The following is a 12327-nucleotide window of genomic DNA, read 5'->3' on the forward strand; positions in this document are numbered from 1 at the left end:
GCTGCACACAGCACTTTAATCCTACGTTCCTCCTGCCATCTCAGCATTTTAACCTTGTACCCCATTGCGCCGGCCGAACCAGTTTTAATAATGTCTTGATGTATTGATGTATTGCCATTGTTGTTATTTTGCTTAATTGTTTTGATTTGCTTTGTTTATTGTTGTGTTATGTTTCCTATTGTATTGTGTTTTGAGGCTTCGGCCTCTGTAAGCCGCATCGAGTCCTTCGGGAGATGCTAGCGGGGTACAAATAAAGTTAATAATAATAATAATAATATACTTAAATCAAAAATCAAACAAATAAACATTCCTACATAATGCAGGTGCTCATCTCCATTTCTAAGCCAAAGAGCCGGCATTTTCTGTAAACACCTCCAAGGTCATATGGCTTTGTTTATTGATGTGCTATGGGCTTGGCCTCATGTAAGCCGCACCGAGTCCCTTGGGGAGATGGTGGCGGGGTACAAATAAAGTATTATTATTATTATTATTATTATTATGCCCCTATCAAAACTTGGGTTCAAGTCTAGCCCTTGTCCTCAGCCCCTTCTACACTGCTATATAATCCAGATTATCAAATCAGATAATCCACATTATCTGTTTTGAACTGGATTATATGAGTCTACACTGCCATATAATCCAGTTCAAAGCAGATAATCTGGATTTTATATGGCAGTATAGATGAGGCCATAGATTCAATCCTGGCCAAGGCTTACATCCCTAGTCATGGTTTTTCTGCCTGTAGAATAGGAAACATACTTACTGGTATTTATCCAGGTGTTTGGGGCCAGTTTTAGGCCAAAGTCTTGTACAGAAAACACACAAGAAAATAACCACAAAATATTTGATGGATCCAAGCCACTTAAACTGTTATTTCAAAATGCTTTATCTTATGCTGGTGTTTGTCTTAAAAATAGCAGCAGCAGTTTTGACTCAATAAAGAGACCAGATTCTACCATGAAAACCATTAGCAGTTTTGAGCAGACAAAAATCAATATCAACATTATAGCACTTTGAGGAAAAAAATTGTCCCTAACCAAATGAGCCTTTGGGACTCATTTCAAGACCTGGATTGCAGGGACCACACATGGAGAGCTTCAGAGAGATGAGTTCAAAATACCACTGAATGGTATTAACTGCCCAGAAGGCAAAAAATCAGTAGGGGCCAAGCTTTAGCACAGCAGGTTAACTACCAGCTGCAGAAAATCTTGCCAGTCAAAAGGCTCAAAGCCTGGGTCGAGGCGAGTTCCTGGCCTTTAACCCAGCTTCTGCCTACCTAGCAATTCGAAAGCAAATGTGAGTAGATAAATAGGTACAGATTTAAAGAGGGGAGATATATAAGGCACCCAAGGAAATGCCAGAAAAATGCCAGCAATTTGCTCAATGAGGAAGTTATGAACAAGATGAAGTGACAGCACCCTCCCCGGTGGCTGGAATCAAGCACAAGCCTCCAAGATGCTGAAGATGGGAAAGCCTATATACACCTTTATTTATGTACAGTTGTCTGTCTTGTCAGTATATAATGTCACTGAATGTTTGTCGTATATGTCTTCTGTGATCTGCCCTGAGTCCCCTTCAGAGTGTGAAGGATGGAATATAAATCCCGCAAATAAATAAATAAATAATAGTGACTGCTTCTCCCATAGCTGTAACTACATGACTAAAAAAAAAAAAAAAGCACAGAAGGCCTTTTCTTCATTTTTATTATTCCATATTTAGAAAAGGTGTATATTATATTTTCAGGGGGAAAGTGGAGTACAAGTAAATGCCATCTTCTTTGAGATGGTGGTTTCCCCAATTAGCAAACTCTTTCTACTATATATAGATGATGGTCACATCTACACTGTAAAATTGGTGCAGTTTAGACACCACTTTAACTGACATGGCTCAATGAGTTGGCAGGGGTTATCAACAGGGGCGGCTCAGTATAGTTGATTTTGCCCAGGGGCACTCTTGAGGTGCTCTTGGGGGAAAATAGACCTTGACATACGCGAGTTGTAGTTACTGGAATGTATAGTTCACCTACAATCAAAGAGCATTCTGAACTCCACCAATGATGGAACTGAACCAAATATGGCACACAGAACTCCCTCAACGAACAGAAAATATATATCAGTGATTGGTTGGGGGGGGGGGGGGAATACTGTTTGCTTACCGTTGAAAATTACCTAGGGCCGCCTCTGGTTATCAATTCACTCCATGCTTGTGTGTGCTTCGAAGGAACTTTCCATAGAGTTGAATCCGAGCCACAAATAACTTCAGGACCTTGGACAGCTCCAAAGAGCAAACTGAAACCCATGCTCTGTTTCCCAACTAAAAGAGTGCATGTACAGTAGTTGTAAACTAAGGGCCCTTCCACAGAGCCCTCTATCCCAGAATATGAAGGCAGAAAATCCCACATTATCTGAGTAAGGGCTCAAATAACCCAGTTCAAAGCAGATATTGTGGGATTTTCTGCCTTGATATTCTGGGATAGAGGGCTGTGTGGAAGGGCCCTTAATGCAGTTTCACACCCCCTTAAACTGCCATACCTCCATGCTATGGAATACTGGGAGTTGCAGTTTTGCTATGTTTATGTGAGTTATAGTTTTACAAGACCTTTAAGCTTTTCTGTCAAAGAGCCAGTGTCTCACCCAACCACAAATCCCAGAATACCACAGCAGTTAAAGTGGTGTCAAACTGCACTGTAGATGCCTCCTTAGGCCCCTTTCACACAGCAGTATAAAATCCCTCATCTGCTTTGAACTGGAATATATGGCAGTGTAGACTCATATAACCCAGTTCAAAGCAGATATTGTGGGATTTTCCGCCTTGATATTTTGGGACATAGAACGGCCCCCAGTTAAATGCGTAGAACGGCCCCCAGTTAAATGATATCTTGTATTTTTTCATCAGCTGCCCTGGAGCCCTTGGTGGCGTAGTGGGTTAAACCCCTCCCCCTTTTTTTGTCATGTCAGGAGTGACTTGAGAAACTGCAAGTCGCTTCTGATGTGAGAGAATTGGCCGTCTGCAAGGACGTTGCCCTGTGCCAGCAGGACTGAAGACCGACAGGTCGCAGGTTCAAATCTGGGGAGAGGCAGATGAGCTCCCTCTATCAGCTCCAGCTCCTCATGTGGGGACATGAGAGAAGCCTCCCACAAGGATGATGAAAACATCAAAAATCATCTGGCCGTCCCCTGACCAACGTCCTTGCAGACAGCCAATTCTCTCACACCAGAAGCGACTTGCAGCTTCTCAAGTTGCTCCTGACACGACAAAATAATAATAATAATAATAATAATAATAATAATAATAATAATAATAATAATCAGCTGCCCTGAGTAAGATTGTATGGAGAAAATAATAATAATTTTATTTTTTACTCATGGCTTGAGGCGGGTTACAGAATAATTCAAATACATAAACAATATTGCAAAACAGTATAGATACACATATTAAAACACATTTCTATAAAAGCTACACATTAAAATTTATTTCTATAGAATACATATTAAAATACATAAAATAAAATTGATAATAATAATAATTTTATTTCTTACTCATGGCATGAGGCGGGTTACAGAATAATTAAATTACATAAACAACATTGCAAAAACAGTATAGATACACATATTTCTTTAAAAGCTACACATTAAAATGTTTTTATAGAATACCTATTAAAACACATAACATTGAGATTAAAAAAAGGACACACATTTAAAATCCATGCTTAAAGACTGTCTAGAGGAACAGTTACCAAATAACTGAGGTAGTGGCCTCACTACCTCTGAGGATATTTATATTTATCGTGTCATCAGCAACCATACCATTGTATTACATTTCTAACAGAACAAAACAAACAAACAGATAAAAAACACAAATTTTGCAAATTTGGTAGTTGATTAAATGTCCTTTGACCAGTATCTGGCCACTTGGAGTGCCTCTGGTGTTGCCGCAAGGAGGTCCTCCATTGTGCATGTAGCAGGGCTCAGGTTGCATTGCAGCAGGTGGTCAGTGGTTTGCTCTTCTCCGCACTCACATGTCGTGGATTCCACTTTGTAGTCCCATTTCTTAAGATTGGCTCTACATCTCGTGGTGCCAGGGCGCAGTCTGTTCAGCACCTTCTGTGTGCCCAGGGGGGAGTCTCTCATCTGGTATCACCCACGGATTGAGGTGCTGGGTTTGAGCCTGCCACTTTTGGACTCTCGCTTGCTGAGGTGTTCCAGCGAGTGTCTCTGTAGATCTAAGAAAACTATTTCTTGAGTCGTTGACGTGCTGGCTGATACCCAAACAAGGGATGAGCTGGAGATGTCTCTGCCTTGGTCCTTTCACTATTGGCTGCTACTTCCCGGCGGATGTCAGGTGGTGCAATACCGGCTAAACAGTGGTGTAGGGCGCAGACACCCCGTGATAATGCGGCATGTCTCATTAAGAGCCACATCCACTGTTTTAGTGTGGTGAGATGTGTTCCACACTGGGCATGCATACTCAGCAGCAGAGTAGCATAGCGCAAGGGCAGATGTCTTCACTGTGTCTAGTTGTGATCCCCAGGTTGTGCCAGTCAGCTTTCGTATGATATTGTTTCTAGCGCCCACTTTTTGCTTGATGCTTGCCATAGATGCAGGCGAAACGTCAGGAGAGAATGCCTCTAGAACATTGCCATATAGCCCGAAAAAACCTACAACAACCCAGTGATTCCGGCCATGAAAGCCTTTGAGAATACATCGTTACTAAATAAAAATGAGAAAGCTTCTGTTTTTATATATCTCTAACCAAAGTTTATTATGGTTTCCTAAGGAATGCCTTGCACACAGCTGTATAAAATCCACATTGAACTGGATTATAGGACAGTGAGCCCTATGACCCAAACTATCAAGGTAGAATAACCAGTAATATCTGCTCTGAATTGAGTTATCTGAGTCCACACTGCCATATATCCCAGTTCAAAGCAGAAAATGTGGGATTTTATTCAGCAGTGTGGAAAGGGCCATAGATAATCCAGTCCAATGCCTTGACATTCTGGGTTATATGGCTGTGTGGGTTCATACAGTGCAAAAAAAGCCTCTGCACCAAATCTCGAGGGAAGGGAGCACCAGAGGAACGACACCAGCATGCAGGACCTCCCTCCTTCTCGCTTCTTGCTGCAACGCGACTAGGAAGGGAATGCGCATCAGTCCTCCTCCCGCTCCCCCCCCCCTCGCAGCAGGAATGGTTTCTTCCCCCCTCGGCCCGCACTCGCGCATCCTGGGGTCGTACCACCTCCCACGTCAGGGGAGGGGAGAAATTGGGAGGAGGAGGAGGAAGGCTCGCGCCCCCCTCTCCCCTTCTTTCAGGTGGCTGCTAACGGTCAAACGAGGCCTTTGACGTCACTAGAAAGTGAAAAGGGAAGAGAGGGACGGAGAGAGGGAGGGAAGGAGAGAGGGAAGAGGGGCAGCGCCAGCCACTCAGGGAGGGAGAAAGCGCGCGCGCGCGCGGGCGGGCTCCCTCATTGGCTCGGCCCTCCTCGGCGCGTGCGCGCAGTGTCGCGTGCCTGCCCCTGCCTCGCCTCGCGCTCGCCTTTCTGAGGGGAGAAGGCAAGGCGAGCGGGCAGGTGCCGCATTCGCCGCCGCCGCCGCGATGAGGGAAAGAGCTGCCCGGCCTCGCTTATGAGGCCCCTCCTCGCCGCCTCGGAAACACGACTTGCCTTCCCCTTTCCCCGGGGAGGGAAGCGATGAGCCATGAAGCCGCCTGGAAGGAGAAGTCCTCTGCGGCAGACCTCCTCGCCCTCCTCCTCCTCGCCTCGTCTTCCTCCTCCTCCTCCTCGTTGGGCCTGGCTGCTGGCTTTCCTCCTCGGCTGCCTGGGAGGACCGCGGGGCGCGGGGGTCATTGCGGACACCGGTGAGTCAGCGCGGGAGAAGGGAAGCCTCTGCAGCCTGGCCTCGCTTTCACTGCCATGTTGCCTTCTAGGGCAACTCCTGGGAGTTGCAGTTCTGCAAAGTCTGACTGGAGCCCTCTCTGCCAAACGCCTCACCCCATCAGCCCATAGGGTTGAGGCATGGCAGGCAAAGTGGCGTCCAACTGCATTACAGCCACCGAAATTCTCATGGTGGTTCGCAAAAAGGCTTTACTGGTGCATTATTTAAACTGTTATGTTTATTCATATCATGATCTGATCACCATACTCAATATATCCCATATGCATGGGGGTATTGGGGTAACGATAAAAAAGGTTTGCTAGGGTAGACCCTCTTTCACTCAGACTCAGCCCCCCCCCCCCCGAAACGAAATCCTGGCTACGCTCCTGCAGACAGGCCTTATACCCCAGGATTTAATCCCAGATTCTCTGTTTTAAACTGGATTATATGAGTCGCCACTGCCAGATAATCTGGGATTGGATCCTGGGATATAGGGACCCCAGTCATAGATAGAATTAAAAGTGGAAGTTGTCCAGAGGAGGGCGGTTTGACACCCATCCAGACAGGCATTATATCACAGGATCTGGCCCCAGATTATCTGCTTTAAACTGGATTATATGAGTCTCCACTGCCAGATAATCAGGGATTGGATCCTGGGATATAGGGACCCCAGTCATAGATAGAATTAAAAGTGGAAGTTGGCCAGAGGAGGGCAACTACATACCTATCCAGACAGGCCTTATAACCCAGGACCTAATCCCAGATTATCTGGGATCGGATCCTGGGATATAGGAGCCCAGTCTTAGATAGAATTAAAAGTGGAAGTTGCCCAGAGGAGGGCAATTTAATACCTTTCCAGACAGGCAATTTAATACCTATCCAGATTATCTGGGATCGGATCTTGGGATATAGGGACCCCAGTCTCAGATAGAATTAAAAGTGGAAGTTGCCCAAAGGAGGGCAACTTAATACCCATCCAGACAGGCCCTATACCCCAGGATCTAATCTCAGATTATCTGGGATTGGATCCTGGGATATAGGAGCCCCAGTCATAGATAGAATTAAAACTGGAAGTTGCCCAGCGGAGGATAACTTAATACCCACCCAGACAGACCCTATACCCCAGGATCTACTCCTGGATTTAACTGATTTAAACTGGATTATATGAATCTCCACTGCCAGATAATCTGGAATCAGATCCTGGGGTATAGGGCCTAGTCATAGATAGTATTAAAAGTGGAAGGCGTCCAGAGGAGAGCAATTTAATACCTATCCAGATAGGCCCTTTACTCCAGGTTCTAACTCTAGATTCATTGATTTAAACTGGATTATATGGGGCCCCTTCCTCACAGCTGAATAAAATTCTACATTTTCTGCTTTGAACTGGAATATATGATAGTGTGGACTCAGATAACCCAGTTCAAAGCAGACATTGTGGCATTTTCTGCCTTGATATTCTGCGTGGAAGGGCCCTCAGTCTCTTTTGCCAGATAATCTGGGATCAGGTCCTGGGATATAAGGCCTGTCTGGAAGGGCTGAAAAATGATCAAATGTCTGAAGACCATGAATCCATATAAGGAGCATCTTAAAGAACTGTAGCCCCTTCCACACAACTGTATCCAATTTAAATCCCACATAATCTGATTTCAACTGGATTATATGGCAGTGCCGACTCCTAAGGAATGCTTTGCACACAGCTGTATAAACACTGAACTGGATTATACAGTATGTTAGTCTGGACTCAAATAACCCAGTTCAAGGAAGATATTGTGGATTTTCTGTCATGATATTCTGATTATCTGTCAAGTAGACTCATATATTCCAGTTCAAAGCAAATAATCTGGGATCAGATCCTGGGATAAAGGGGCAGTGTGGAAGAGGCCAAGGACTTTGAGCAATGCATTCAAATAACAGGAACCGAGATTCCATTAGGAAGAATTGACTGTGAGAGCTGTTCAGCCGTGGAACTCTCTGCCCCAGAGTGTGGTGGAAGCTCCTTCCTTGTACACTTTTAAACAGAAGCTGGGTGTCTATCTGTCAGGGATACTTTCACTGTGCTTTTCCTGCATGGCAGGGGGTTGGACTAGATGGCCCATGTGGTCTCTTTCAACTCTGTTCTATGATTCTATAGAGCTGGTTTCAGCTCATGGCTTCCTCTTGAAGGTAATGTTGACACTTCTGCTTTAAATTCCCTCTTTTAATTAATAAAATAGTCAGGAGAATCAGCATCAGTGCTCGCTATATTAATTCTATACCTCCTTAGCAGCAGCAACTCTTTTCAAGCAAGCCTCCTTTCTCTGCCTGTCACACAGAGCTTTTCTTCCTCATAAGTTCTTCCATGCACGTACTTCCACGCACACATTTGTTTCCCTCTTGACGCAATCCCATCTCATCGCCTCCTTGTCAGGCTTCGGTAGGAACAGGCCGGGACTGCAGCTTTGGCTCATCTTCCTTTGGAAGAGACCACAAGGGCTATCTGCCCAGCCCAACCCCCTGCCATGCCCTTTTCTTTGTACAGGTTGAGCATCCCTTTTCTGGAAACCTGAAATACTCCAGAATTTAGTAGCTGAGTGTGTGACTTTCTCATGGTTTCAGTATACGCAAATGTTGGCCTCTTCCACACAGCTGTATAAAATCCACATTAAACTGGATTATATGGCATTGTGGACTCAGATAATCCCGTTCAAAACAGATATTGTGGATTATCTGCCTTGATATCCTGGGTTATGTGGCTGTGTGGAAGGGACCTTTGTTTCATGCACAACATTTAAAATTGTTAATGTATATGATGTATATGGAAATTTAAACAAATGCTGTGTTCTATCTCCAAGATATCTCATTCTCTACGTATAGTATATGCAAATATAAGTACTCCAAAATATGGGGGGGCTAAATCTCAAACATTTCTGGCTCCAAGCATTTCAAATAAGAGATACTCTGTATAGCTTCACCTGTAGGGATGTGCATAGAATGATGGGCCAAAAATGAGGAATATTCAGCCTGTATTGGTTCAACATATTGCTTCAAACTTAGAATGATGGGCAAGAAATGATTTCAAAAGGTGCCAATGAAGCAGAATACTGTTTGAAGGTTTTTGAAGGCTGCTGCAGGATTTTGAAACAAAACTAACATTTCATAGATATGGTTTTTGTTGGTCTTTATCTGTTCTAACCATTCTGAACGCACCTTCTGCAGACATAATTGACGTTGCGGTGTATTCAGAGCCCTCAGAAATCTTGTCTGCAGAAAGATATTGCTTGATATCCATAAAGCAAGCGATGTATGCACGTTCTCTCGAACCCCCCACCCCCAAGTTTATTGAGACTTTCTGGTAAATGTGCTTTAGATTACAATTAAAGTTACAGTGAAAACTTATAGTGTAAAATAAATCGGTTAATATGTAGTGCACATGGGTTACATTTGTATGTAGATTTCTATATGGGTAATTTTTAACCACTGATTATTTGGCATGAAAAGTTGACAGAAATACGGTAATGAAGTAGTGTGCTTATAACTAGAAGCTTTCTTGAATTTGAAAACTGGGTCTTTGTATATTTGAAATATATTGTGATGTCCCTGAATAGCCCGAAATAAGGCACAATAGGGAAAATGCCCACATTTAAATAAAATGTGTTGGATTAGTCAGAGTATCTGGGGTGGAATTGAAAACATATTATAAAATGTTCCTGGTTCCTTTGTGAATTCATGATAGATTTGCCTGTCTTCCTTAGCTCTGCATTGGAATGAATCTGCAGAAGAAAGAACCCTGGTGGATGAAGACACTGCATTTCAACAGACTAACAGTAGCAGCAGCAAAAATAATAGTTATAGCACTGCATTCCAAAAAGAAATCACATTGCCTTCAAGACTTGTCTATTATCTGAACAAAGACTCTGAAAGCCCTTACCATATTTTGGATACTAGGACAAGGCACCAGCAAAAACACAATAAGGTAAGACTTTAAAAAAAACATATCGTAGTGCACCTCACCTACTATTTTAAAAATGATATAGTACTGAGTCTCAAAATATTAATATCTCTTGAGGAATTGTCTTTTGTAATTTGTGTTCAGTGTGTCAGTAATACTTCAGAATCATTGTACTCTTCTTAAGACTGAAGGCTGTGTCAATTAAAAAGATGGGTAATGATTACTGTACATACAGTGGCATCTTCTGGCTGAAATATGGTGCCAGGATGTCTTGTAACTAAATCTTCAGCATTGTTATTGTTCTCATCTGAAAAATAGTAAAACAAACCAAATATTGAACTCTGATTTCTTCATTTCTCTACTGGCACATAATATTTTCCCTCCTGAATAGCTTACTGATTAGAGGGAGAGTGGTAGGGAAATAGCAGTTGAGTCTCTCTTACTATGATGGGTGGATGCCGGGCCCTGCCAGATCCAAGCACTTTATTTTAAGTAGGAAGGCATGGATTAAGTAATATAATCCTGTTCCTACTAATGTTAGTATTTAAGTCCACCATAATTGTCCCATTCATTTCAGTGGGACTAAATCACTTTAATAGAATTGTTTGATTGTTTTTTAAAACTTCTGTAAAATGAGATTTTAGCTGTTTTAAAATATTGTAATCTGCTTCGGATGCTATTATAAGAGAAAGATATACAATAAATAAGGAAACGAATGAATGAATTTAGGCCACAGTGTGGAAATATACATTAGAAGAGAAATGTGAATGAATCTTCCATTGCCTGAGGGCTGTATTTAGATATAAGGCCATTGGTTTAAACTGCAATTTATCTGAATTTCTTGTGCAAACCCTCCCTTATCTGCCCATTCACCTCAATAGCTAGTGTCTTTCTGTCTGAATGACAGAATACATCCAAATTTTATAGGAGGCTTCTTCTAAACTTTTATTCATAGCGTGATTTCATGGTGAAAAGGCTGCATTTTCTCTCATTAGTAATATATGACTAAACCCCTCCAAACTTCAGTATATGGCAATTCTAGAGGCACCAAACATGAACATTAAACTTTAAGAAAATCCTGATGTACCATATATACTCAAGTTTTTCAGTTCCTTTTTTAGGCTGAAAAAGTTCCCCTTTGCTTATACTCGAGTCAAAACTTTATTATTTATTTTACTGGGTTATTATTTTATTATATTTATTATTTTACTCTATTATTATTATTATTATTACACTTCCATTATTTTATCCTATTACTATTATTATATTTATTATTTCACTCTCTATTACTACTGGAAAGATACGTAAGCACATTTGCATTGAAGAATGTTAGAATAATGATTTAATCAGAGTTGGACAGTCTTATCTTAAATTACAATTTTATGTAAATATTCAAAAACATTTACTCTACTAATGCCTCAATTAATGTAATTTTATGAGGATCTATTTTTATTTTGAAATTTACCAGTAGCTGCTGTATTTCCCACCCTCGGCTTATACTCGAGTCAATACATTTTCCCATTTTTTGTGTGGTAAAATTAGGTGCCTTGGAAGAACCAAGTAAAAATATACTAAGATGGATGCAGAAGATAAAAGAGTTTGGGTCAGTTGCAGGATTTAAAATCAATATGTCAAAAACAAAGTTATTAACAAAAAATGTAGAAAAGAAAAAACAAGATATGATTAAAGAGCAAACAGGTCTGGAAATAGTCAAGAAATTTAAATATTTAGGCGTATGGATCACGACAAAAAATGGACAATTATTAAAGAATAACTATGAAGAAGTCTGGAAAAAAATACAAAAGGACTTACAAAAGTGGACACATCTGAAGTTGTCACTTTTAGGCCGTATATCTTTGATTAAGATGAATGTACTACCGAAATTGATGTTCCTTTTTCAAAACCTCCCGATAATTAGAAGCCAAACACTTTTTATAAAATGGAAAAAAGAAATATTGAAATTTATATAGGCCGGAGGAAGACCAAGAATAAAGTATGATAATTTGATTGATAAGAAGAATAGAGGAGGTCTGGGCCTCCCAGATTTTAAAGCATATCATGACGCATGTGCGTTGATATGGATAAAGGATTGGATATTGTTGAACAAAGAAGTCTTTTTAAATATAGAAGGAAATGACTTAAGAGTAGGATGGCATGCTTATTTATGGTACGAAAGGGAAAAGAAAGAAAAGAGTTTTGGTAACCACTTTGTGAGAGCATCCCTATTAAGAGTATGGCAAAAATATAAAAGACATTTTTATTCTAAAACATCTTTATGGGTCTCTCCTATGGAGGCAAATCAGCGAAGACTTTTAGGATGGAGAAAATGGCCAACCTACAAAGATTTGTTAAATGAAGATACAAACAATGTTAAGACTTATGAGGAATTAAAACAAAAAATTTCTAATATTACTTGGTTACATTATATGCAAATTAAAGAATATTACAATCAAGATAAAAAACTTGGCTTCTCTTGGGAGGAAACAGCATGGGATAAAAATTTAAAATTAGAAAAGAAAGTAATAT

At 41.3% G+C, this 12327-nt stretch overlaps 1 protein-coding gene across 5 annotated transcripts in view; it reads left to right on the forward strand.

Moving 5' to 3' along the window:
- The first annotated feature begins 5505 nt into the window (after positions 1 to 5505).
- The window catches only part of ADAM23 (ADAM metallopeptidase domain 23), an 83982-nt gene continuing 77160 nt past the window's right edge, over positions 5506 to 12327 (forward strand). For 3 of the 5 annotated variants that reach the window (XM_060782777.2, XM_060782792.2, XM_060782800.2), the window contains exons 1-2: positions 5507 to 5856; positions 9605 to 9825. In XM_060782777.2, the coding sequence (XP_060638760.1) occupies positions 5697 to 5856; positions 9605 to 9825 (381 nt within the window). In that variant the 5' untranslated portion in view covers positions 5507 to 5696. Of the gene's footprint in view, positions 5857 to 9604; positions 9826 to 12327 lie in introns of all 5 variants that reach the window. The other 2 variants (XM_060782766.2, XM_060782785.2) reach the window with 1 other exon arrangement.

The sequence above is a fragment of the Anolis sagrei genome, chromosome 1 (genome assembly GCF_037176765.1).
Source record: "Anolis sagrei isolate rAnoSag1 chromosome 1, rAnoSag1.mat, whole genome shotgun sequence".
NCBI lineage: Eukaryota > Metazoa > Chordata > Lepidosauria > Squamata > Dactyloidae > Anolis > Anolis sagrei.